Source organism: Callorhinus ursinus, unplaced genomic scaffold (assembly GCF_003265705.2).
Source record: "Callorhinus ursinus isolate GAN/ISIS: 27379988/994484 unplaced genomic scaffold, GSC_fseal_2.0 scaffold72, whole genome shotgun sequence".
Taxonomy (NCBI): domain Eukaryota; kingdom Metazoa; phylum Chordata; class Mammalia; order Carnivora; family Otariidae; genus Callorhinus; species Callorhinus ursinus.
Window position 1 is genome coordinate 4,662,795 of NW_027397134.1, and position 24,674 is coordinate 4,687,468.

Below are 24,674 nucleotides of genomic sequence, written 5' to 3' on the forward strand. Positions count from 1 at the left end.
GGCGGCGACCGAGAGAGTCGTCGCCGAGGAGGGAAGGCTGACGCACTTCCGGGACCGCCCCTTCTTCGTGATGCAACTTCCCGCCCCCTCCCTGGAGCCGTCTGCGCGAGACGCCGTTGCCATGGGAGCGGTCGAGGCACCCGGCTAGGATTTGTGGGGGGATCCCCGGAGCCGCAGGCGCGCCAGGGGCAGTTCTATGAGCCGACCAGACCACAAGGGCTGAGGCTGAGACGCAGGAGACTGGGAAGACGTTCTACATCACCCGCCGGACGCTCTTCGCACACACCACACGGCCCTGGCCCCCCTCTCCTTTACTCCAAAGGTGGGTTCCTCTCTCCCTCTCATTGGCCTGTCATCTTGGAGAGCCCCTTCCCCTCCAGCCTGCCTCCTCAAAGTCCCACCTCCCTCCTTCCTTAACCTCTTCTTTCGCTTCACGCCTACCTCCTCCAGATCCCCTTCCCAAGTCCCAAGTTCCAAGGCCTAATTCCCACTGGTCCCTTTAACCGTGGGACTGCCTTTTCTAGGTTCCACCCTCGGCCTTCCATAGCCCCGCCCTCAAGCCCCGCGGACAGTCTCGAATCAAGACTTCTTTAAGCTCCATCCCTCATTCCCAAAGGTGCGTTCTTGTTGACCACTTCCCTAGCTTCCCCGAGCTCACCTCGAATCTCACCGTTCCCATTTCCTGTCCTGAGATCCTGTCTTCCTTGTCCCCTCTCCCCTTCATCCCAGCTCCAGGCTGCCCGCCGGCTTTTAGCCCTTGCCTGGATAGTTTTAACAGTTTCTTCACCTGTGAAATGGAAGCAGAATAGGAAGAGATGCCCTCCCAAATGTTTTACCCCATCTCTTTTTCACACACACACACACACACACACACACACACATTTCATAGCTGGTTTATGTCATTGTTGTAATTATTAACGTAGAATGATAGTGATAGCTAGGATTTATTGAACATTTACCTGGCCAGATCCTGTGCCAAACACTACATGCATTACATCACTAATTTCTTTTTTTTTTTAAGTTTTATTTCTTTATCTGTCAGAGAGACAGAGAGAGTATAAGCAGGGGGAGTGGCAGGCAGAGGGAGAAGCAGGCTCCTGGCTAAGCAAGGAGCCGGGATTCCATCCCAGGACCCTGGGATCATGACCTGAGCTTGACCGACTGAGCCATCCAGGTTTCCCTACATCACTAATTTCTAATAGCAATTTATTTACAGACGAGGACAGCGAAGTTCAGAGTTGGTGGCGTGGGAATCCAAACCCAGGCCATTCTTACTCCTCTACTAGTACAGCTACTTATTCCTTTGTCTTCACTCGGTCCCTTCATTGTCCCCCGGGATCCAGGCAATTAGCAGTCCTGAGTCAGAGGCTGACAACTGGGATATAGATGGTTTCATAGTTTCCAAAGTGTTTTCTTGGTGGTGACCTTGAATCTCAGCAGGGGCACTGGCCAGGAGGTAGGCCTAATCTTTACCAGAGGGGTAGAGTCCTATGACTCAGAGAAAGAAGGGGCTTGCATGTTGAATGGGAGTGGAGGAAAGACTCTTTCCCTATTCTGCAAGTCAAAAGTCCATCTTGAGCATGAGGGAACTGAGGATGGAGGGCAAAGTTAGATGCTGCTCCTTCCTCAGGGCAGTGTTGGCCCGATTAGTGCCATCACCCATACGATCTCAGGAATAATCAGTGCAGGGTTAGCAGCTTTAGGCTGAGGGTTCTACTCAAGACCCAGGAATTACAGAGAAAAGAATTACAAATGCTCCTTCACTTGCCACACACTGAAGTGGTTCTCAAGCCATGTTTATAACGGCAAATCCCCAATGTTCAGAAGAAATGACATAAGGTAACCTTGGATGTTTTTCAAGGTTGTGTTTTCCTTTTACATATTATTGCTGCTTTGGCATTTGTGGTTGCTTATCAGAACCAGAATCTAACAGGAGTTGGTATCTCGGATGGCCCCAGATGGCAACTGTAGTTATTTGAGGGTGAACAGGTCCGTGTTTCTCGATGTCTTCACAGACAAGCTCCCGAGTCCTAGGTGCTTTTCCACCTGAATATGCCTCCTCCCAGGGCGGGACTGCTTGCCTGCTTGCTTGCTTGCTTTCCTCCCTCCCGTTCCAGGAAGGAAACCCAGAATGTTTCAGTCTGTTTTTTCCGTTTGTTTCTGCCTCATTCCTTGGGGATAGAAAATCTCACCAGTGGCAATAGCTCACAAGAGTCTGACACCAACGTATGTGTATAGGGATGTGGGCCTGCGTGTGTTTGTGACTGTTGTAGGGTGGATACTCTTTGCCCTGTGGGTGGAACTGACAGAGCTGACATACCAAAGACTTGCCCACTGTAGAGATCCTCAGAGGTAGACAGTGGCTCTTAGGGACAGGGCTCTGCATGTCCTTCTCTGTCCCTTTTCTTGACACGGTGTCCAGGATGCCAAAGGTACGCAGTCACCATTTGCTTACTGAACACACAGGATCTGACCCTCTATACCTGCACTGTTCAGTACAGTGGCCACCCATCCATGCGGTGGTGCATTTGAAAATGGTGACTGGTCCAAACTGAGATGTGCTGTAGGTGTCAGAGAGACACTGGATTTTGAGACTGAATGGAGAAAAGACTGTAAAATAATCTCCTTAATGGTGTTATATTGATTTCATATTGAAGTGATGGTATTTGGGGTTTATTAGGTTAAATAAAATATTTAATTTACCCATTTCTTTTTATTTTTTTTTTGTGGCTAGTAGAAAATTTAAAATCCCACGTGTGGCTAGCATTATATTCCTTTTGGACAGTGCTGCCCTAGAAGCATCATGGCCTGAAGACAGAGCAGAGATATTGGATTCAAGAATCCTAGCTCTCTGAGTGACCTTGGGTTAATCCCCTAATTTCCAGAGCCTCAGGTTCCTCGTCTGTATAAAGGAGGTAGATTCACGAAGTGGCACACAGTAGGTCCTGTGGTCAGAGCCTAGCACTGTTAAAGCACAACCTCTGTGCTCAGGCTCAGGACAGGTGACCCCACGTGAGCTTTCCCTTGCTCCATTCCTCCAGCCCGGGACACCCTCTCCTTCTTCTGGGACAGCCTCCTCCCTGCTGCGCCAGGAAGCCTCCCTAATTGCCTACTCACTCACTCTTGCCTTCCTCTATTCTCAGGGATTGAAGAGCTACTCGGGGCCAGCCCTGCATTGGAGACAGGAAACCAGGCACCTGGATGAGCCTCTGACCTGAGCCCCAGAGCCCACAGGCTAGCCTGAGAGCCAGACATCCAGCTTCACAGGCAGGCACCTGCGCAGAGGTGAGGCCAGGGCCCAGTCCTCTGGGAGGCCTGAGAGGCCGGCTCAGTCTTCAGGAATCACCCCTGGGTGCCTTTGAGTGTCCCAAGACCTGTGGGCAGCAGCTGGCCCTCAAGTCCTTTGGCCCACGTGGCCAGGTCATACCACAATGAACTCAAAAGACAGTCCATGCGCTTGTAGGGAGACAGATTGCCAACTGCAAATAATTACTCAAATAATAATTCAATGCCAGTGTGGCATATTTCCCTCCCAGCTGGGAGGGAAAAGAACAGAATGCTCTGAGAATATGTAACATGTGAACTCACCTGGCCTGGGGACCTGTGGGAGGTGTGTTATTTGGAGGAAGTGTGGGGAGGAGAAGGCATATTCTGGGTGGTAAGATGCTGAAGTGGAACAGACCACACAGGGCCAGAACCCAGGGAAGTGTTCCAGTGTTTTATTCTATAGAAAGCCATTCAAGGGCTCTAAGCAGGGGGGTGAGTTGCCTTTTAAATGATCACTCTGGCCATATACAGACAGACGAGGTGGTGCTGGGCAGAAGGATGAGGGTGACCCCTCAGGGATGCTGTGGCAGTAGTCTGGGGAGAAGATGGAGTGGGGAACAGCACGGTGAACACAGTGGTGGGTTCTCAGTGTGGTCTGGACATGGGATTGGCAGCCCTAGGTGTTTGGATGGGGGTAAAGGAAGGGAATCCGAGGAAGTGCCCCGTTGCACATAGTCGGGGTGCCATTTTCTAGGATGAGTGAGGTTGAGCTGGAAGTAGGTCGGAGGAAGAGAGATTCCTCCACCAGGCCTGGACTTGCTGGGGATCAGAGAGACTAACCATGGCCTAAATACTGCCCAAGCAGCCCCCACACTGCAGGGAGGAGCTGTGGTAGAAGGAAGCACTTTCTGCTGCTGAGAAACCCAAAAAGGACAATAGACCCTGCTGCAGGGTGGGGAGAGACCAGGGCTGCCCAGCTCTGAACAGAGAGAAGAGGGTGACACTGGCAAGGCCTGTGATGAGCCACCGGAGGGGCCAGGACAGTGTCACGCTTCTCCACCTTCTGAGTCAAGGACCAGGGGCCATTCATCCAAATCACTGGCTTCAGATGTCCACAGACTCCAGAGATGGACGAGAAGCCTTCTGTGTGGGCTGCAGAGGGGAAAAGGGGACATATAGAGGGCAGGGAGTGGCTACAGACAAGGATAGTGTTTGCTGTTGCTACTGCTAAGAGTAGTAATCACTAGACTAATGGTCACTATTGCTCGAGCACTTTTACTGGTGTCTTGCCCTGCACCAAGCACTTTACTCTTGGATGCCTTTAATGACCTCACAACTACCCAGCCTGGTTGGGGACGGTGTCCCCATCTTACAACAGAGACAGCTAGGGTTCATAGGGGTACAGTGACTTGCCTGAGGCCACACAGCCAGGAAAAGGCAGGACTGGGGCTCTGCATTCACATATAATGGGCCCCTCATCACCAGAGTGATTAGCTTGGGTATGGATACAAATTTTCAGGTTTTCCTCTCTTACACCTTAAGACTTGTTTCCCCCCTCCAAAATCAATGTATTTAAGTTTTTCTTTGTGGATTCTTTTCATTTCTCTATTCAATTACTCAGTCATTCACTTGCCAGTGAGCCTCGACCATGGGCCAGGCCGTAGGCTGGCCATACTGGGGATACCACAGTGGCCAAGGTGGACGGGGGACCTGGCCTGGAGCGTGGAGGCCATTCCAGCAGAGAGGGATCAGGGCCCAGATGGGGGGAAGCCCAGAGAGATGATCTCACCCAGCCTAGAGGGTGCTCAGGGAAGGCTTCCAGGGAGCCTGAAGGATGGGAGGAATTAGGTGGGTAATGGGAATTGGATGAGGAAAGCATGTTTCAGACAGAATGGACAGATGGGCCCAGGTTCAGAAATGAGTGCCTGCACCTGAGCTGCTGCTTGGAGCTGATGGGGGTTGGAATGCAGAGTGTGGGGTGGTGGCGTGGGGACCAGAGAGGGCTGTGGGGAGACTGCGGCCAGAGGTGGCCTTTCTCCCTTAGGAGTCGTGAGGGGCGTTGGCCAGCGTGACCTGATCAGATCTGGTTTGGGCCAGATCTCTAGAGCTGAAGTGTGTCATTTGGAGGGGGCAGCCCTGCGGCCCTGCCAGAGACAGCTGCGGTGGTCCAGGTGGGAGATGACAGTGGCCCAGCAGGATCCCGCACTGTCCTGTCACACTGTAGCTACAACTCTTAGTCGTCAGTTGCCTAGTCAATGGTTTGCGCAGGGAGAGAAGAACTGTGGGTGCTTCTTATTCATAGCAGTATCTGCCCAGCCCTTAGCAGGGGTCTGGCACACACAGGCTCTCGGAGGGAACTGGCAGTGTAGATGTGGGGCAGGGTGGACGAGCGGGATTATGGTGAGGTCTCTCCAGTACCAGGTATGGGCCCATGGCCTGGGCCCGGGAAAGACTGTTCCCCGGGGTCTAGGTTGGACTTTTGGCCTAGGACCGACTGGGCGGAGTGGGATTTTAGGAAGTTTCCTCCGGCAGCAGCCACATGGCTCTGGCTAACAGGGACCCTCTCTGCTCACCCCAGGAGCCCCGAGGATGGCGCACCTGCTGGGCAGCCAGTCCTGCATGGACAGTCTGCGCAAGGACCTTACTGACCTGCAGGGCGCCATCGTGGATGTGTTCTCTCGAGCTGGGCCTGTGTGCTTTCCCTCCTGGAAGTTCCCTGACCGCGTGGCCTGCGACCTGGACATGGTGGCCCTGCTAGAGCACTATGACCATGTGCCGGGTGACCCCGAGTTCACGCAGCTGTCCCATGCTGTTCTGCTGGAGCTGGTCATCGACAGGTGAAGGCCTTGACCAAACCTGGTGATCTCGGGATGCTGGCATCTGCCCCTTAAACCGGTAGACCAGCCTCAGGAATCCCCCCTGCCCCCGAAGCAGGGATACGGAGGCCTGCCAGCTCAAGGGCCCTCACAAGCCATCTCAGCTTGTGTGGTGCACTGTGCTTTCCCCTCCTGTCTGCCCTCAGGGAGTTGCGGGTCCCCTCTTGGTCTCTGCAGCACTGCAGCTCCGAGGGCCACCTCTCCAGCTTCTGTTGGCCGCCTCCTTAGGCCTTCTGTGCGTTGGGGACACCACAGCTGCTGCTCAGAGTTTCCGTCCCAGGCCCTTTTTCCTGGTGTGTTGTGGGCTATGCCATTCCCAGTGTGTGTCACAAGGTCAGACACGGGGTGTGTTTTTCCAGATTCTGGCCCTGTTGGGAAGATTGCCCTGCAGCCCCTCCACTTCTACACTGTCATTAAACTTAACATGGCCATCAGCCTTCCACTTCCTGGGGACCACCACCCAGGCTCCCTGTGACCAAAACCATACACGGAAATCATGGAGACCTGACAGGCAAGGACAGTTTGGGCACGACCTGCCTGGGGACAAAGAAGCCAGGGTAACCACCTAGAGGCATGGAGGCACCCTCAGTATGAAACTATTTGGAACCCGTGAGAGGCTAAACACGTATAAGCACAGAACACACCTTCCTCCTCCTTTTTTTTTTTTTAATTTTATTTATTTATTTAAGGGAGAGAGAGAGCAGATGAGTGGGGGGCGGGGAGGAACAGAAGGAGAGGGAGAAGTAGGCTCCCCCTTGAGCAGGGAGCCCGATGTGGGGCTCGATCCCCTGATCCCTGGGATCATGACCTGAGCCAAAGGCAGACGCTTAACCGACTGAGCCACCCTGGCGCCCCGAACACACCTTCCTTTTTCCCTGTCACCCTCTACTAGGAACGCCCTGCCCATCCCTTCCTGGTCTGGCCAAGCCCCACTCATCCATCAAGGCCCAGTCTCCCTATGCCCCTGTGAAGCTGTTGCTCACATGTCTTCCCACCCCCTCTGTCAAGACCATGCTCTGTCTTCTTTCCAGGCTCTCCCCCACGCCCCCCCATGCTGCCCAGCACTGCAAAAGGCACAGTTGTCCCCATTCATAGAGGAAGACACCTCAGCTCAGAGAGGGGCAGGGCCTGGAGGCAGTTGGTGTCTCCTCCTCCAGGCCTTTTCTGCCCAAGACCCTAGTGAGTTTAGGATGACCCCTCTGCACCTGGAACAAGACAAGGTCACTTACCTGCCCCATATGTTTTGTAAATACAATACCTCTTCCTTTAAAATAGTTTGGTTCCCATGCAAATACAAACTTGTCCTTCTAATGCCTCTGTTCCTTAAAAGTAGCCCGACTCTAATTGTGAACATTGAAGTTAGGATAGACCCCTAGCGGTCTTCATGTCTCCAGTGTCACAGAAGCAGCTTGCTGGGCAGGAGAAGACCCTGACTAGAATCAGGAAGCTGCAGGCGCCCCAGCCCTGCATGCTCACCCTGAGGCTGTGGGCAGGCCCTTCCGCTCCCGGGGTCTCAGCTCTGTCCTCTGTAAGGTGAAGGCTCTGAGCCACGTGATGTAATGCCACCACCACCCAGCACTTTCGGAGCACGCACAATACAAATGAAGCGAGACCCAGTCTGCCAGAGCATCCCAATGTGGTGGGGAACAGCCAGGCGGAAGTGCTGTCAGCCAGGAGGCCCAGAAGATGCCCCCAAGTTCAGCCCTCAGGGAGGGCTTCCTGGAGGAAGTGGCTCTTGGATTTGAAGCTGGTCCAGCAGAGCATATTCTAAGGCCCTCCAGGTCCGCAGAGCCAGAGGCTGCTAGTTGTGTGGTGTGCAGGCATGCTGGTGCCAGGCTCTACCCTAGCTGACCCTGCCGTCCCTGCCCACAGGCTCCTGCTGCTGCTTCAGAGCTGCACGAGCTTCTTGGAGGACCTTGGCTCAGAGCAAACAGTGCCCCCTACCCGGGCTGTAGGGCCCTGTATGTCTGTGGGGCTCACGGTGCGGCGCTTCTGGAACAGCCTGCTGAGGCTGGGTGTGATCTACCAGCAGGCAGCTCCCCAGGTGGGTTAGTTACCCTCACACCTGTCCAGCCTGTCCCAGTCCCAGCTTCCTTGCACACCATGCGGGCACACCTTCACTGGCCTCACACTGCCTGAAGGAGTACAGTGTCAACTCTGGAGCCTCCCAGTCAAGGCCCCTGCAGCGCGCAGTTAGCAATGCAGGCCTCAGGGGTCATGTCTGGGCTCTCTGGCTCTGCTGTTTATGCTGAGCCTACCCTGCACCTCAGTTTGTTCATCTGTACAGTGGGAATAATAACAGTCTCTACGTCTCCGGGCGTTGTTGGGTGATACTGTTAAATGTTCGCCCCATTTGTTATGGCTTATCCTGTAATCTTCACAAATCCCCATGAGGACCACCAATACCGTAACAGGGAGGAAAGGAAAACAGAGCAGCTATGGTGACATGAGAACAAGCAAGTCCACTGGGCAAGAACCCCGTAACCAGCATGACGCTGGTGGCTTCACTGTTACACTCTCGTACCATGCACGGAACTGCACAGAGCCTGGGGAGGGGGACAGGGGCAGCAGAGAGTTGGCCTACTTGGTAAGTTGAGGCAGCGAAGAAAGAAGGTTCTCTCTCTCGTTCACATTGGTGTCAGATAACCCCTAAGGGTCTGAGCATCAGGAGAGGCTGCACAGAATAATCCCCAGGAAACTGATCCCCCTCCCAGGCCCATCTCCCTCATCTGCTCTCCCTTCCTTTTCCTGACCACAGAAGAGGGTAAACCAAGGGGAGAACCTCACCTCCAAGCCCACAGCCAAGGGCGAGCCAGCCAGGAGCCCTGAATTTGTGACTGCCAAGTTCATCAAGCCCCCCTCCCCGACGCCAGGCTTGCCCCAGACCTGCCAAGAGCTGGACAGCCTCCCCGTCAGAGTCTCCCCGCGGTGTCCAGCCAGGACTGCCAAGAACAGGAGGAGCGTTCACTCCCAGACGGTGGAGACGGCCCTGGTGCCCTGTGATGCATGCACCAGCGTCCAGGGCAGCCTGCGGGAGGTGGGCAAGGCACTCATCAGCCTGTGTCAGAGCCAGAACTTGCCCTCGTCCTTAGGCCAGTTCCAGCAGCTGGTGCAGGACAGCATGGGCCTCAGGCCGCTGCCAGCTGCCACCCTGGGCCACTGGGCAGCAGAGCTGAGCAAAGACCTGACCCGCCTCAGTAAGCACATGGGGGCCCTCACTCAGCTTGTTGGGCCCCTCAGGGCCCAGCTGGAGGAGGCCGAGGGGCAGAAGGACGGACTGAAGCAGCAGGTGGGCCAGCTGGAGCAAGCACTGCAGCAGGAGCAGGGGGAGCGGCGGCGACAGGCGGACGAGGCCGCACGGCAGCTGGTGGAGTGGGGGCGCAAGAGGCAGCAGCTTCTCACAGGTCTGTGCCCCAGAGGCTGAGCCCGTACTCCCCGGGCTCTGCTGCAGCCCTAGCGCGGGCTCTCCCGGAAGCAGGCCCCGTAACAGGGCTGCAGGGACACGTCGCTGGGGTGAAGAAACCCAGGCTAGGCAGTGGGGTCAGAGACACTGAGGGAAGGCAGCTCACCGAGCTGCTTACCCTGCAGGCAACTGGAGCTTCGTCCCACCGGGGAGCACTGGAGCTGGTGGTGTAGAACACGTGCCTCAGGGCTGGCCCCTCAGAGGGCAAGGGAGCCGGGGAGTTCATCCGCCCACTCATGTGTGTCCCTGAGGGGATCCCCCAGGGGAGCTGAGGCAGAGAGACAGCCATGGCACTTAGAAGCGGGCCAGTGCCCGCTGGTGGTAGGAGGCCTGAGGGATTTGGGCAGGTCACTTTCCTGAGCCTGTCACCTCTGTGGAGGCCCAGAGCCGTGTAGAGACCTGGCAGCCGGCCAGCAGGAAGGAGGGGAAGGGCCCAGGCCTTCTGGCACCTTCTGCAGGCCCACGCAGCCACTCCACACAGCACCAGCTGCCCCAACGCTGCAGGGTGCGCTGGGCGTGAAGGCACCAGCCAGGCCCAGGGGAGCCTCTGAAGGGCCTCTCTCGACTGCCATAGAAACAAGTGACCTCAAGACGAAGGTGGCCACCCTGGAGGGGGAGCTGAAGCAGCAACAGGAATCCATGCAGGCCATAGGTGAGGAACCCCATCGTGTGGCCCTGTACCCCGTGTCCTGTGCTCGGTAGTGCGGCTGGATGAGCACCCTCTGTCTCTGTCCCCCGGGCTTCTGGGAACCACGAGACGGGGCCTGACTGGCCACACTGTTGGGTGATGGCCGGAGTTGGGGTGCCACCTCCCACCCAGAGAGCACCTTCTGTTTCCATGGAAGGGTTGAGGCTGCATTTTGTGCTGAGGACGCTGAGGCCCAGAGACAGGCTGTGACCCCTCGCACCCCACCTCATGTCCCATCCTGGGTCGGAGGCAGTGCGGGGACTTGCACCCAGGCTTCACCTGCTCTACCCTTTCCCATGCCCACTCAATCCTTCAGAGACAAAGGCCCGGCAGCTTCAAGAGGAGGCCGAGCGCAGGGCAGAGGCCGAGAGGCAGGTGCAGCAGCTGGAGGAGCAGGTGCAGCTGCTAGCAGGGCGGCTGGATGGGGCCAGCCAGCAGATCCGCTGGGCCAGCACAGAGCTGGACAAGGAGAAGGCCCGTGTTGACAGCATGGTCCGCCACCAGGAGGTGAGGCCCCCAGCATCTGGGGGTGTCTGCGACGTAGGCTGCAGGAAGAGAGAGCTCCACTGGTGGGGGGTGGGGGTTTACCTGGGTAGGGTACCTGCTCCCCATCACACACTCAGGTTTTTGTTTGATCTTTACCAAGACTTTGAGCCCTCCCCTGAACCCCGGGCCCTGGGGAAACAGTGATCCAGGGACAGATACAGCCAAAGGAGGCCTTGTTCTGGAGGAATGCCCCACCGCCCGGTGAGGACAAGCAGCCTGGCCACCATAGCTCTGCCGCCAGATGGCTAAGAGGTGCGGCGAAAGTACTGCAGGGGTCTACAGAGGGACAGTCCCATCTGTTTGTGGGAATCCAGGATGGCTTCTGGGAGGAAGTGGCCTTTGAACTGGATGCCAAGGGCTAATGATTAGTCCATCAGTCAGAGGAAGGACAGGGAGGACAAAGGGTGAGCCGAGACCCAGGATACAGCTGTGCCCTGGGCATTGGGGCCTTGTAGGAATCCTTAAAGATAGGGCTAAGGGAGCAAGTGACCTGCCACCTAGAGCAGCGGATAGGGCTGAGAACTGTCCTGACTGGTCTTACTCTCAGAGGCTCGGAGGGGAAACCAAGACCCCAGGTAGAAGTCCCCAGCATCATGCATGGCCCAGGCTGAGAAAGCCTTTCAATGCCAAGCAGGTGCTTTTCTCAGTGCCCTGCAAACAGTCACGGTCACCAGGTATCAGATGTGTGCTGTGAACAAGGTGCAGGGCCTTGGCCTCTGTAGCCCTCTTGTTCTTCTTCCTCCCACAACAATAGGAGGTAGATACTCTTGTCATCCCTATTTTATGGATGAGGAGACTGAGGCTCGGGGAGGTTAAGGAAATTACCCAAAGCCGCACAGCCAGCCAGAGGTAGAGCCAGGACTTGGAGCAGCCCGGCACTGGTTCTTCCCGCTTTGCACTCAGTGGGCGTCAGGAAAAGTGGGTCCCGAGTGAGGTGGGCTGATGAAACATGGGAGACCTAAGGAGAAGAAAATGTATTGCCCAGAATTCCTCTCCCAGTGGAGACTGTGACTGGAAAGAGGGAACGAGACTGATAGTCCATCAATTGCTTTCCAAAGGGGTAGGGGTCTGCAAGCTGGGGGGCCTGGCCCTGACTGGGTTGGGGGGGGTCCAGTGGGGTGTGCACCTATCTCGCTTCTGCCCCTTCTGCTACACACATGTGCACAGCCTCCTCTCTGCACAGACGGGGCACAAGGAGGAGGGTCAAAGATACCATGGCCTCCCTTGTCCCATGGCTGGGCCTTGCCCTGTGAGCCTCACGGCTTCCCTGCCCGCCCGCCCTGGCTCAGTCCCTGCAGTCCAAACAGCGAGCCCTGCTGCAGCAGCTGGACAGCCTGGACCAGGAGCGTGAGGAGCTGCGGGGCAGCCTGGACGAGGCCGAGGCCCAGCGGGCCCAGGTGGAGGAGCGGCTGCAGAGTGTACAGAGTGAGAGGGAGCAGGGGCAGAACCAGCTCCTGGCCCAGCAGGTAGGAGCCAGCAGGGCAAGGTGCGGGACGGCTCTTCCCTTTCTCCAGGTGGAGTGCCTGCAGGCCTGTCCCCTGTCTAGATGGGAGGGGGGTGTCCCCAGGGGAGCCAGGAGCCATTCCTTGGGCAAGGCTTGAGCCTCCCCCTGCCCCAGGAGCTGCTGCAGAGCCTGCAACGGGAGAAGCAAGGCCTGGAGCAGGCCACGACGGATCTGCGGCTGACCATATTGGAGCTGGAACGAGAGCTCGTGGAGCTGCGGGAGCGGGAGCGGCTGCTGGTGGCCTTTCCAGACCTGCACAGACCCATCGAGGCCCAGATCCCAAGTAGGGGCCCAGAGGTGGTGGCCAGGGCATGTTGGGGCCCGGACAGGCAGCTGAGGGCTCACCTGGGCAAGACACTGGAGTCTGTAGCTCCCCGGCCTGCAGCACAGTCCCTACTGAGTCCCCAGGACACAGTGCTTCATGTGTTCGCCACTCTGTGTAGATGGGGACACAGAAGCCCAGAGGCGAGGGGACTGCCCACTGTCGAATGGCTGAGTCTGTGTGTAGGTCTAACCGCCTCTGTAGCCTGTGCTCTTTACCATGTTATGTGCCAGTCCTTGCTCAGTGTCCTGGTGTCCCTTGTCCTGGTGTCTCCCCAAACCACACGGCCACCTTCACGGGCACCGCCCCAGTTGTCCAGTGTCATGCACCCCATGGTACAGGAGTGCTAGGTACCTGTCTCAGCAGAGGATTGGATGCCAGGCAACCTAGGTTCTCATTCCAGGCCCTCCAGCCCTCGCCCCTGGGTGGTGAATCTACTTGCGGAGCTGTCGGGAAGATCCACTGCAATTTAGCTGGTCACAATAAGTCATCAGTCCTGAGCACTACGTGCCAGGCCCTTCCGTTGTCCTTTGATCCACCCCATAAGATGGGTAACAGCCCTTTCACAAACCACAAGACCGAGAACCAAAGCAGGCAGCAACTTGCTCAGGTTCAGAGTCAGAAAGAAAGCATCCATCTCCCAAGTGGTGGAAAGAACGTCTTTGCTGAATTCCTGTGACTCATACCCAAGAGCTGGCTGCGTGACTTGAGACACCTCGCTGTCTCTCTGGCCCTCTGAAAACAGGAGGCTTTGGAAGAGATTCACTCTCTTGTCTAGTTACAAAGTCTTCAGTGAGCTTGAGGTCCCACTCAGCTCTCAAATTCTACAATGCTGTGGTCACCTCCCAGCAGGTAGGGGGTGGGAAACCGGGACAAGGCCTCAGGAGAAGGAAGATGAGGTGCGGGGGGGACTGGTGCACGGAACTGCTCGGCTCCCCTGTGCTCACCAGGCCACCAACCCAAGGCATACCCTGGCTAGCGTGTGTGCCCTCGGAGGTCCTATTCCACTGGGCACCAGTGGCGGGGTGAGGTAACAGAGAGTATGTCCCTGCAGGCTCCGGCAATGTTACAGACGACATGGAGAGGCAGGTACAGGCCAACGACATCCGCATCCGGGTCCTGCAGGAGGAGAATGGGCGGCTCCAGTCTATGCTGTCCAAAATCCGGGAGGTAGCCCAGCAGGGGAGCCTCAAGGTGGGCAGCTTGGCTCCTCAACCTGAGAGGGCCGGCCCCTGGGGACTTGGAGGAGGCCCCTGACCCAGCAGGTCTTCAGACCCCGCCCTGGGAACCTACTGCAAGCCTGCCTTATCACATGTGGTTTCCAGCGTTTCAAGCAGGCATGCGGGTGGTACAGTGCCTACCCGGCTCTAAATTCCCCCCTTCAGCTCTTGTTGCCTTTATTTCAAGGACAACCAGAAACCTTGTCAGAAAGCCAAACTTCCCACTCTTACCACTGCTGGGGTGGCCCTGGAAGTCTCCCCAAACCCTGCCCGAGAGGAAGGGGCTGTTCGGGTTTGGGCCTTCCCTTCCCCTCCAGGGCGATGACACCCTCGCTGAACAGTGCAGAGAGATTTCCTGGGCCTTTCTGAATTTGGCTTTCGTTGCAGCTGATCCCCCAGGACCAGCTCTGGGTCCCTCCCAGCAAGGGAATCCAGGTAACAGTGTCCCCAGCCCAGGGCCAGAATGCATCCCCAGGGTGAGTAAGACTTTGATGGAGGTGGGGCAGACAGGGGTGGGCTGGTCCTCTCACTCACAGGAGGTCTTGCCATCTGGTCCTCCCCCAGGCCCCTGGGCAGGTGGCAGCTGCCTGGCCGCAGGACAGCCAGCACGGGCAGGACCCTACCATGCCAGCACCGGGCATCCCCACCTCAGCCATCCTGCAGTCGGCCCAGCGGGTCCTCCCTGGAGGACATGACCCACTCAACCAACTGTGCTCAGAACCCCATCCGGGCCTTGGCCAGGCTGAGGAGGAGACTGTCACCAGGCCAGGGCCAGGCCAGCCCTGCATACCAGCCCCAGGAGCGGCCCTCGTAGCCTGCCGTGCAGTGGGGCTGGAGGGCAGGTAGCTGGCAACCTTCAATGTAATAAAGCACCAGCCATGTGCCCACAGCTCCCTTGGCCTCACAGCAGTGGCTGAGCCAGAGGCAGAGTCCTTCCTTCCCCATTCTGGGCAGGGACCACCGAGTCCCCAGCCCTGCAAGTCATCTGCCAGCAGAGGCCTGGCACACTGTGGGCCCTCAGTAAGTGAGCACTCCCTGCCTCCATCCTGACAGGGCAGTGGGAGAAGAGAGCACACCAAGGACAGAAAGAAGTGTTAGCACCTGGGCCAGGTCAAAGGCAGTCTTCTGACCCCCACAGCAAGGGCAAAACGGCGACATGGACTCAGCGGCCCCTACCAATGGAGAGCAGGGTCAGGGTAGGGGGGTATGTCAGGGAAGGAAAGCAGCTGCCAAGGTAGGTCCAGTGAGGAAGGAGTCAGAGAAGGGGGTCCCGGCTCTGGGCTCACAGAGGCAGGCAGAGGCCAGGGAAGCATTCCCCAGCCCCAGCCCTGAACCCAGGATGGGGACATTAAGGACCCAAGAAAGTCAGTCCTCATTTTACTAAGGAACTATTCACCTTCAGGAAATGTGAGTCACAAAGGGTTTCTCTAAATCCAGGAGGTTGGATCCCTAGAAGGCAGGGCAAGGCCTCACCTAACCAGACAGTGGGACACGCAGCAAGCCCTGGCTTTCCCAGACCTGTCTCTTGGGGCCCTGGCACTCATGCCACCCAGCCACGCCAGGCCCACAGTCCAGTTTTCTCCACGAAGCCTCCAGCCTGCCCTGAATCACCATGTCAGTGAAGGACAGGCTCTAAGGCCTTGCTCAGGACTTCTCAGGGTGGGCACTCCCAGCTTCCTATGACATTTTCCCCTGATGAGAAGGCCAACAGGTAGAGTGCCTCAGTTTACAGAGAAGGGTCGAGAAGGGCCATGTGTGTAGCTGAACTGGCATGGCCACTATCTGCCCAACTCTGGCTTCTCTGGAGCCTGGCGTTGCTAAGGGAGACTGGGATGCCTGAGCCCTGCCCTTCACAGGTGAGAGCCAGCCCTTGGGGTGAGGTCCCTGCGGCAAGAGGCGTGGGCCCAAGTCCAGGGGGAGGACCCATCACAGCTCAGCTCTCCTCTGCTCACAGTTCTGGAGGTCAGAAGTTCGGGCCCTGTGGCTGGGTTCTCCGTTCAGGATCTTAGAAGACTCCGTCAAAGTATCTGCCAGGTTAAATTCCTTTCTGACAGCTCTGGGAAAGAACCCAGTCCTAGGCTTGTTCTGATTGCTGGCAGAATTCCGACTCCTGCAGCTGTAGGACTGAGGTCCACCTCCTTGCTGTGGCTGCTGTCACCAGGGGCCACTCTTAGCGCTTAGAGGCCGTCTGCCCCCCTTGCCGCTTGGCCCCCTCCATCTTCAAGTCAGCAACAGAGAATTTCTCATGCACTGAATGCCCTTCCTGCTTCAACTTTCTGACTTCCTCTTCTTCCACCATGCCAGAGAAAACTCTGCTTCTAGTAGGCTCTAGTGGTAGGTCAGGCCCTCTTGGATACCTTCCCTATCTTAAGGTCAACTGTGCCATCTACTATAACCTAATCATGGGGGTAAAACCCATTAGACTCCCAGTTGCAGGTTTACAACAAGGCGTGTTCATGAGGGCTGGGGGGGATCTTGGGGCCCGTCTTAGAATCTCCTTCCCACAGGCAGGAGAGCCCAACGTGACTTTTTTGTCTTAAGACATCCACACGAATCTGATCTCTTATGTTAAAATATATCCATATTTACTTCAATATTAAACCTCCCCTACCCCAAATCTAAAAAAACCGGCTGTCCCTAAAGGACGCACCACATTTATCCTGCAGCTTCAAGTATCCTGGTCAGCAACCTGTAGCCCAGCCAAGAAGCACAGGATTGGATGCCTTCAAGGCGTCTGGTCCCAGCCAGGCCTGGGAAGGGAGCCCAGCTGAACAGGCAGGAGCACTTGCAGCTCCTAGTGTCCAAGAGCTGAGGGCAGTATCTGTGGAGGGGCCTCTGGGTTGAACGCCACAGCCTTGACCAAGATGTGTCCTGAAAGACGGTCAGGCCGGATGTCCCCAAGGCCAAATAGCTCCTCCCACAACCAACCCCCAATAAATAAGCACAAAACCCGGCCAGCCACTGCAGCCTCAGTCCCCAGGGATGGCCTGACAGGTCAGAGAACCGCCAGAGCCCTGGGAACAGCTGCACTGCCCCACACCCTCCTTCCCCAGGCCGCTGCCCAGGGTCCTGGGAGCTGCCTTCGAGGAGGGCAGACACAGACACCCCAGGATGGTAGAGAAGGGCCCCAAGGTGGCTTCTCTTTCTTGACTGGCAGGTCCAGACTCTGGGGGTCGTGGTCCCTTCTTCCCAGTATGAATATAATGGGGTGCCTTGCCCCTCAGCAGGGGAGGCCCCTATCCTTCCTTCAACCAGCAGGGCTTCCTGTCCATCCACTGTACTGTTCCAGGAGCCCAGGCCAAGGGCCAGGGTGCAGGCGGGAGGGTCCTTTGCCCACATGCAGAGACCCAGCAGGGGCAGCTAATCGTCTGAGTAGCGGTTCCCTGCAGGGGAGGAGGAAAAAACAGGGAGGGAGGTGTCAGGTGGGGAGCAGGTAAAGCCAGCCAAGGGCCCCCACCGCTGGTGCTTACCCAGGACATTGAATTTGCATAGCGGGCAAGTCTGCTGGAGCATCAGCCAGGGGTCCACACAGTCTCGGTGAAACTCATGCTTACAGGGCAGCACCCGGAGCCACTGCAGGGTGTGGGGGAAGGCTTCAGGCCAGAGTCAGGCCTCCAAGTGGGGCTGTCCCCCACCTGCGCAAGGGAACTGAAACCCCTGCGGCCTGTCACCCTCCCTCCCCCGCCCCACAACACCCCATTCTGCTTTCCTAGTTACAGTAGGAGCTGGGAGGATAAAGGCCTGGTAGGAACAGTTCTGGGGTCTTTCGGGAGTAGAGAGACATCACAGGTCAGCTGACGGCTGGCCAGTGCCCGCGGCACTAACCTGCTTGTTGCAGAAGTAGTCCAAACACACAGCGCAGGTCTCAGCACCAGGTTCTGGGGGGCCCTGGGTTGCCCTGCCCAGACGGCAGCGCCGGGTCTTGAGGGATGCCAGTCTCCGCACCACGCGGAGCTTGAGCAGATCTACCTGGTGGGGGAGGGCAGGCACAGTTAGGCAGGCTGGAGGGATGGGGGCACGGGGGCTCCCAGGGGCTGGCTCTCACCTGGCCTCCAGGTTCCCGCTGGCTCTGCCTTGACGCCTGCCGCTGGGCCTGGACCACGAGGCCTGTGCACAGGAGCATGGCCACCAGCAGGATGGCGTTCCACAGCTGCTGCAGGGGCTTCTGGGCAGAGGAATAGGGTGTCAGGGATGCTGGGGCCGCTCTACGCTCTTCCCCAGTGAATCCACTCTGAGGACCAGGCAGGTAAGGTCCATTGGCAGCGTGTCCCTGCAGGCTCCTGGCTTCCTCTTCTGAAGCCTGCGTGCCTCCCATCGGTGCCCCCAAGGTCTGCCCCCGCTGTCTATACAGCTACTCATCCAGCTGCTGAGGGGACCCACATCTGTCCCCAGCCCCTCCCCTGGGCAACAAGCGCAGTATTTTTTGCATTCTTGGAACTTCTCTCTGGCAGCCTCACAGACTCCCCAGCCCAGGACCCTATCACTTTCCCACCCCCATCCCTACCCACTTCCATCTGGGCCGAGCATTCACATGGTCCCGTGGCTTCACTCTTAGGTGGCTCATGCACCCCTCCCCTCCATCCCACTCCTCTGCTCTTTGGGGGCCCTACTCCAGCCTCACCAGCTCATTTCCCACAGCGACAAGGATCTCACCTGCAAACTTGATCACACGGGACCCCTGCTTGGCACCCTTCCCTGCGACGCCTCCGCCCTCAGGAGAGACCCCAAACTCCTAGCAGCCATCTGGCAAGGCCCTAGATCGCCGCTCCCCTCTGTCCTTTCAGGGTCCTATGCTCCTTGCTCTTTCTCATGTTCCCAGTTCTTCCTCACCCCTTCCTTCAGCTAATGCCTTCGGATCCCCCTTGCTCCAGAGCTCTCCGTGACCACCAGGGCTAGGCAGATGCTCCCCACTTGCCTCCCCCTGCCCAGCCCAGCCCTCCTCACACTCTTTACCGTGTGTTTCCTCATTGCTGCCCTCGGTGGTCCTCAGGCTCCCGCTGGCGGGAAGGAACCACATCTGAGAGGCCCCTCGGGACCTCAGAGCTCCTGGGGCAGGGATGGGGGGGCACGCACTGACCTTGACTTAACTCCCCCGACCCCATAGCAGTGTGGCAGCTGGGCTTTGACTACAAAACAGCTGGCTCAGGAAATGATGTGGCAGAGTAAGCAAAACCCAGATGGCTCACCCACACAGGCACACCGGCTCACAGGGTCTCTGGATGTGTCATGACTAATAAATGCATACATTTAAAAGCTTTCCGCATTCCTAGTAGTTTTCTGCCACCACGTTCTTCCCCAGCCAACGATGAAGTTCAACTACCATCGTGTTGGGGGAGAGGGGCCGAGAAGTGATTTGCTGCTAAAAGAGAACACCACTCGACGAGGCTGGGTGCTGCTGGTGTCACAAGACACCGCTCTTGCTCACATTGGAGGCACCCGAGAAGCCGTTATCAAGAGATGTCCATGAGCCCCAGCTTCCCGTTCCCCCCCTCTCCCCTCCGGTCTCTGTGCCCGTCTTCCCTGGGGAGTGGGAGGTGGTGGTGGCACCTGCTCCGGGAAGCTCTCCCCAAGCCCCCAGGCTGAGCTCAGATGTGTCCACTGTGTTCCAGAGGGCCCGTGCCTACCCCCAGCTCGGTGCTCACCCCAGCAGAGTGACGGCCATGGCCTTTTTCCTCCCCAGACGGGGCCCCAGGAGCCCAGGGCTGGAGCTGCCCTGCCTTTGTGCCCTGGGCCCTGCTGAGCCAGGCGGACACGTGGCAGGACTCACTGAGTGGCCACTGCAGTGTAAGCTCGTCAGGGCAGAACCTGGAGCTCCATGCTCTGGAGCAGCCTGTGAGCACTGGGTGGGCAAAGGGCATGGCCAGCTTGGAGCCCTGCTGCAGGCTGGAGACCCAGTCTCCTCAGGCTCAGCACATCTTAGGGACCCCCAGGTGAGGGAGGGAGGGCAGGGTCTGTCCATCAGAGCAGTTAGGGAGTGGTCCACCTGACCTTTCTGATGCATGGGTGCTGTAGCTCTGGATTCCCAGGCTCGAAGGACAGTGACTGGGCCCTAGGGTTGGGGCTGAGAACTGGCCCCAACCACCCTTAAGCCACCTTGACTATCATGGCTACCTGGCACTTGAACAGGCCCACCCTGGCTGGCAGCACGGCTGCTCAGCTTTGCCCTCTGTACCAGCCAGACAACCTGCGGACTGCATACATTCCCACTCCCAGGCCCCTTGCTCAGCCGACTCTTCCCCTAGCTCCAGCCTCTCTGCAGGCACTTCCTCGCTCATCTGACAGCCCCTCACCAAATGCCTGCACCGCCCAGATGTCTTTGTGGGCTGCCCTCTAGGGGGAGAGCCGGTGGGGCTCCCTCTTCTTCCAGAAAGCCCTTTCCTTCCCCCAGGCCCGGTGCCCGTTCCCTTCACACAACTGTGGTTCAGTTCCTGCTGCTCAAATTGGAATGAGCACATGGCGCCTGGGCTGAACTGCCGAGGCCTTTTTGTGTGAGAGTCCCTTCCCTGCTTGTCTCTGAGCCCCTTCAGGACAGTGTCCGGGTCTCACAGGTACTTTGGACCCTCCCAGCCCTTCTCATCGAGCCCTACATGTCCTAGAACTTCAAAAGTTATCTGGTGACTGCTAATTTATTCAAGCACTTATAACAATAAACACATTCAGAGTAGCAAGAGCGGCCCACCTGCGCCGTGCCCACCGTGAGCTTTATGTACACATGCCCCCTGGCAATCCCGTGGCCGTGTGCTGTCCTTGTTCACAAACGAGGAACACGAGACCAGAGAGATTAAACGCTCAACCTGAGATCACTCAGCTAAGTCCGCAAGTCTGCCTGACTTTTGAAGCTGCCTCGCATGGCCCCAATCCTACTGACACCTGCTGGAGGCTGCCCACCGGGAGAAAGGACATGCCCGCCCTGACAGAGCAGGGACTCGTGAGATGCTTGTGGACAGAATAAATGTGAACCTTCTCGATGCCCAGCATTGAGAAATCCAGAGACTAATAAGACACAGCCCCAGCCATCGGTAGACAAAGTCACATTCCCCAACACTTAGACACTTTGAGCTATCCTAAGAACACTATGAAGGGTCTGACAAAGCACTGCTGCGATTTAGAAGGAGGGAGAGAGGGACGTTGGGCTGAGGTTGTGAGGGAAGCCTTCCAAAGCAGGCAAGCAGATGGGGACAAATGGAGACAGAGGAAAAGAGTGTCCATGCCTGCAGCCAAGCATGGACAAGGCCTAGTGGCAGGAGGCCAGGGCGTGTATGAAGGCCAGGAAATGGCATAGGGTGATGGGGTATAAGGAAGAGACTAGGAAAAAAAAAAAGGCGAGTGAACAGGAGAGCTGTGAAAGCTAGGCTAAGGAGTCTAAACTATTCTGCAGGCAATGGGGAGCCAAGGAGGGCTTCTAAGCGGGAGAATGACCTGACAATAGTAACTAACACTGATTATGCATGGCCCCATCAGGCACTGCACTGAGCACCCACCATGTCAAGAGTGCTCATTACGGCCCTGGGGCATGGAAGAAGCAGTCCTGGCCACCAAGGTGAGGAGAGGCCACAGGATCTGAGACAAGGCATGTGTGCAGTGCCACCCGAGCCGCCTCTCCCCAGGCACCCACCTGCTCCTGGGCCCGACTGCCTCCCAGGCACACCAAGTCCTGCCATCCTCCGTAGCCATCCTTGGAGAGGCCACAGGTGGTCCACAGGGTCAGCTTCCACTCGATGTTGGCTGACAGCGACTCTCCGCTGGTGATCTCGGCTGTGGCCTGAGTCCTCCTGGGACGGAAAGCCACAGAGGGGCCAGAGAGAAGGGCTCTTGGGAGGAGAGACCCAGACCCACCCACCTCAGCCTTGTAGGAGAAAGATCTTCCCAAGTAACATCCCACAGCCCTTCTGCTTTGGCCCCCAGGCCTTTTCTGGTCATTGGTTTTTCCAGTTCTCACATCAGCCAGGCCAGGGAGGCCTGCAAGTCTTGGAAAGAACCTGTCAATCAGGAATCCAGCTCCCTCCTTGCTGGAGCCAATTCCCCTCTGCCCCTAGAGCCGCCTCTTTGCTCCAGTCCCCTCACCCATTTTTCAGACCAGGAGACTACGATCTTAAGGTTAACAGGAAAAGACCCCTGAGACCATGGCAGATTCAGGGACCCCTCAGCACCCAGCTCCCAGGCCCAGTCCTTTGGAGCCTAAACCCCAACTCACTGCAGCAGTGCTTCCAACAGCTTGGTGACATTGGAAGAGTAATGGAGGACAATCACTGGCCTGAGCAGAAGCTGCGATATGTCTAGCTGTAGAAGAAGGATGGACAAGGAGGTCAGCTGGCCTTGGTCCCCTCTTCCCTGGCCTGCACACCCCCACTGCCTGAACCGGTTTACCTCTCGGACCACGTTATGGTTCAAGATGAGGAGGAGCAGGGCAGAGGCTCCCAGGAAGAGTGCCCTCCGCATCTGCAAGGGACAGAGGCAGAAGCTAGCTGGCACCCTGCCCACACACCTGTCTCACTACCCACGACCAGTTCTTAGCTCCTGGCTCTGCAGTGAGTGTTTCCTCTGGACAGACTGGCTGCACGCTCCTTGAGGTCAAGGGCAGAAACTCTTATTCCTCCTGCCATTCCCCCAGATGTTCTGTGGGACCCAAACTATCATGTGCCTTCCCTAGTAGGACAGGCCTGCCCACCAACTCTCAGCAGGAACTCCCCATCTGATATTCGCAGAGCCTGGTGGAGCTTCCTGACTCTGGCCTCCTCCCACCTCCCTGCTTCCACTCCATACTGATTCAATTTTCCAAACTGGGGTCCCTCACCTCAAACAGGCCCAAGATTTCTCTGGAAGCTCCTTAGGGGCCCCACCTGGTAGTCTGGCTCTGGCAGATGCCTTGAAACGGCTTCCTTCAGCCCCCTTCCCCACATACACCCCGTGCACCTGCTGGACCAGGGCCTTGGGATAGGCCTGCGGGCCGCTGCCCTGACTCTCCTGGTGGAACTGGGCCGCCTGCTCCTTGCCCACGTATGCCACTGCAATCCAGCCTTCTACGGGCACCTCCTGCTCAGCATCCACGATGTCCATCTGTGGGGCAAGGGACCATGGGCAGAGGGAGGAGGGAGGAGGAAGGGGGGCTGGACACACAGGGGATGCAAGGCCAGGGTTGGGGAGCGAGTTTGAAGGGGAAGGCATCTGGATCTCAGGTTTTGGAAGCCGGGGTTTGAGACCTGGGCAGCTCGGGGAGGGGGCGCTCAGCTGCTACGGCTCGGTCCAGGATAAAGGCCGGATCTGGGTGCGGGGTCTACGGCGGGGCGGGCCGGGGCCAGATGGCTCGGCTGCGCTCACCAGCAGCAGGCGGCCGCCCAGCGCGGGTGCCGGGTCGGCCTCGGGGCCGATCCTGACGCCCTCCAGGACCAGAGCGTCCTGCCGCGGCAGCCTCACGTCCACCCGTACGGCACGGGCCCCGCCCCGCCCCGCCCCGGCCTCAGGCTCGCTGCCGTCCGCCGCGGCCCCGGGTCCCGCCAGGCCCAGCCAGAGCGGCAGCAGGGGCAGCAGCAGCAGCAGTGGCGACGGCGGCGGCGGAGGAGGCGGCGGGGGCGACCTCAGCGCGGGGCGAGCGGCGGGGCCCATGGCCGGACCCGGCGAGCAGACGAAACAGGGGCGCCGGGGGTCCCGGCGCGGGGCGGGGGGAGGGAAGCGGAGGGAGCGAGGCCGCGGCCGGACAGGGCGGGGCGCCGGGAGGGGCGGGGCCGGGGCCGGACGGGGAGGGGCGCCGGGAGGCGGGGGCCGTGAGTCCTCGGCGGCTCTGGCGCCCAGACCGGGCCGCGCGCGCCCCCTGGTGGACGCGGAGAACTCCGGCGCCAGCGGCCGTGGCGGCTGGAGTGGGGCGGAGCCCGGGAGGAGGTAGTCACACGGCTTGCGGCGTTGTCAGGCTGTCGGAGACCAGAGCTGTGGAGACCGAGGGAGATAGTTGGCGACATGGGAAGGCGGGGGCACGATCAGCGCCCCAGAGGGCAGGAACAAGGGACGTGTGGTGGCCTGGAGGCTGGCTGACCCTTGCTGTGCGCCATCCTTCCTGTCACTCGGTGTGGCCTTAGTCAAGTCACACCCTCATCTTCCCTGGGCTTCCATCTCTCCCCCCGACCGAACTCCAGGAGACAGAGAACCAGACAGAGATTGGCGTGGGAAGCATATGGGGGAGATTGAGGCAAGGGTCCCGGAGGGGCAGAAAGAGGGGCTGGGGGCGTTTGCCTAAACAGAGCAGGCCAGACACAGCTCCTCAGGGGGGTCCAGAGGCTAGGTCTTCAGGCAGGTCATTTTTCTGGGTAGTGAAACGGGCACGATATTAGAGCAACACTGCCTCATCTCCAACAAATAATCTCGGATGCCTACAGGAATGCGAGAAGTCCACACACTGTCCTAAAACTCATCTTTTTCTCCAAGGGTTGTGGCTGCTGGGAATTGCCTCGTCTGAAACCTGAGTTTTTAAACCTTTTAAAAATTGTATCCTGATAAAAGGGCAAAGGCCAGATAAGCCACAACACTCTTTCCCCCAATATTTTTTTATGAAAAATTTCAAACATACTAAAAAATGGAAAGAATTTTATAGTGAACACCCATATAACCACTAACGTTGAATTGTCAAGATGCTCCTGAGGAATAAGATGGAGAGACTAAGAGAGTCTGATGTAAGTCCAAAGACAGACAAATGGGGCATCAAACAGAGAAGGCAGAAACTGGCCTACACACAGAACTGTGGCTTTGTCAGAGGCAGCACTGCAGTTGGAGAGAGGGGCAGTATGATGGACTGTTTGG

The 24,674-nt window shown here is 57.8% G+C and overlaps 2 protein-coding genes across 10 annotated transcripts; one reads left to right on the forward strand and one right to left on the reverse strand.

Moving 5' to 3' along the window:
- Positions 1-12: 12 nt before the first annotated feature.
- CCDC157 (coiled-coil domain containing 157) lies at positions 13-14,775 on the forward strand. Of its 4 annotated transcripts, XM_025858048.2 has the most exons (13): positions 13-322; positions 525-616; positions 3,144-3,285; positions 5,846-6,104; positions 8,016-8,187; positions 8,902-9,547; positions 10,181-10,258; positions 10,611-10,801; positions 12,130-12,306; positions 12,459-12,627; positions 13,721-13,860; positions 14,274-14,362; positions 14,451-14,775. In XM_025858048.2, the coding sequence occupies exons 4-13, from the start codon at positions 5,857-5,859 to the stop codon at positions 14,698-14,700; spliced, it is 2,160 nt and encodes a 719-aa protein (XP_025713833.1). In that variant the 5' UTR covers positions 13-322; positions 525-616; positions 3,144-3,285; positions 5,846-5,856; the 3' UTR covers positions 14,701-14,775. The 4 variants fall into 4 exon arrangements, with proteins under 4 accessions (XP_025713833.1, XP_073742870.1, XP_025713834.1 ...); XM_073886769.1 differs by lacking the exon at positions 3,144-3,285; XM_025858049.2 differs by lacking the exon at positions 525-616.
- A 1,674-nt stretch (positions 14,776-16,449) lies between these two features.
- RNF215 (ring finger protein 215) lies at positions 16,450-23,576 on the reverse strand. 6 transcript variants are annotated; one of them, XM_025858051.2, is made up of 9 exons: positions 23,205-23,576; positions 22,800-22,943; positions 22,254-22,325; positions 22,081-22,166; positions 21,502-21,658; positions 17,932-18,051; positions 17,712-17,855; positions 17,357-17,459; positions 16,450-17,269 (listed from the first exon to the last, which is right to left on the reverse strand). In XM_025858051.2, exons 1-9 carry the CDS (start codon positions 23,487-23,489, stop codon positions 17,247-17,249), a joined length of 1,134 nt encoding a protein of 377 aa, XP_025713836.1. In that variant the 5' UTR covers positions 23,490-23,576; the 3' UTR covers positions 16,450-17,246. The 6 variants fall into 6 exon arrangements, with proteins under 6 accessions (XP_025713836.1, XP_073742874.1, XP_073742872.1 ...); XM_073886773.1 differs by having other exon boundaries at positions 21,502-21,697; XM_073886771.1 differs by having other exon boundaries at positions 16,450-17,459.
- Positions 23,577-24,674: the final 1,098 nt, after the last annotated feature.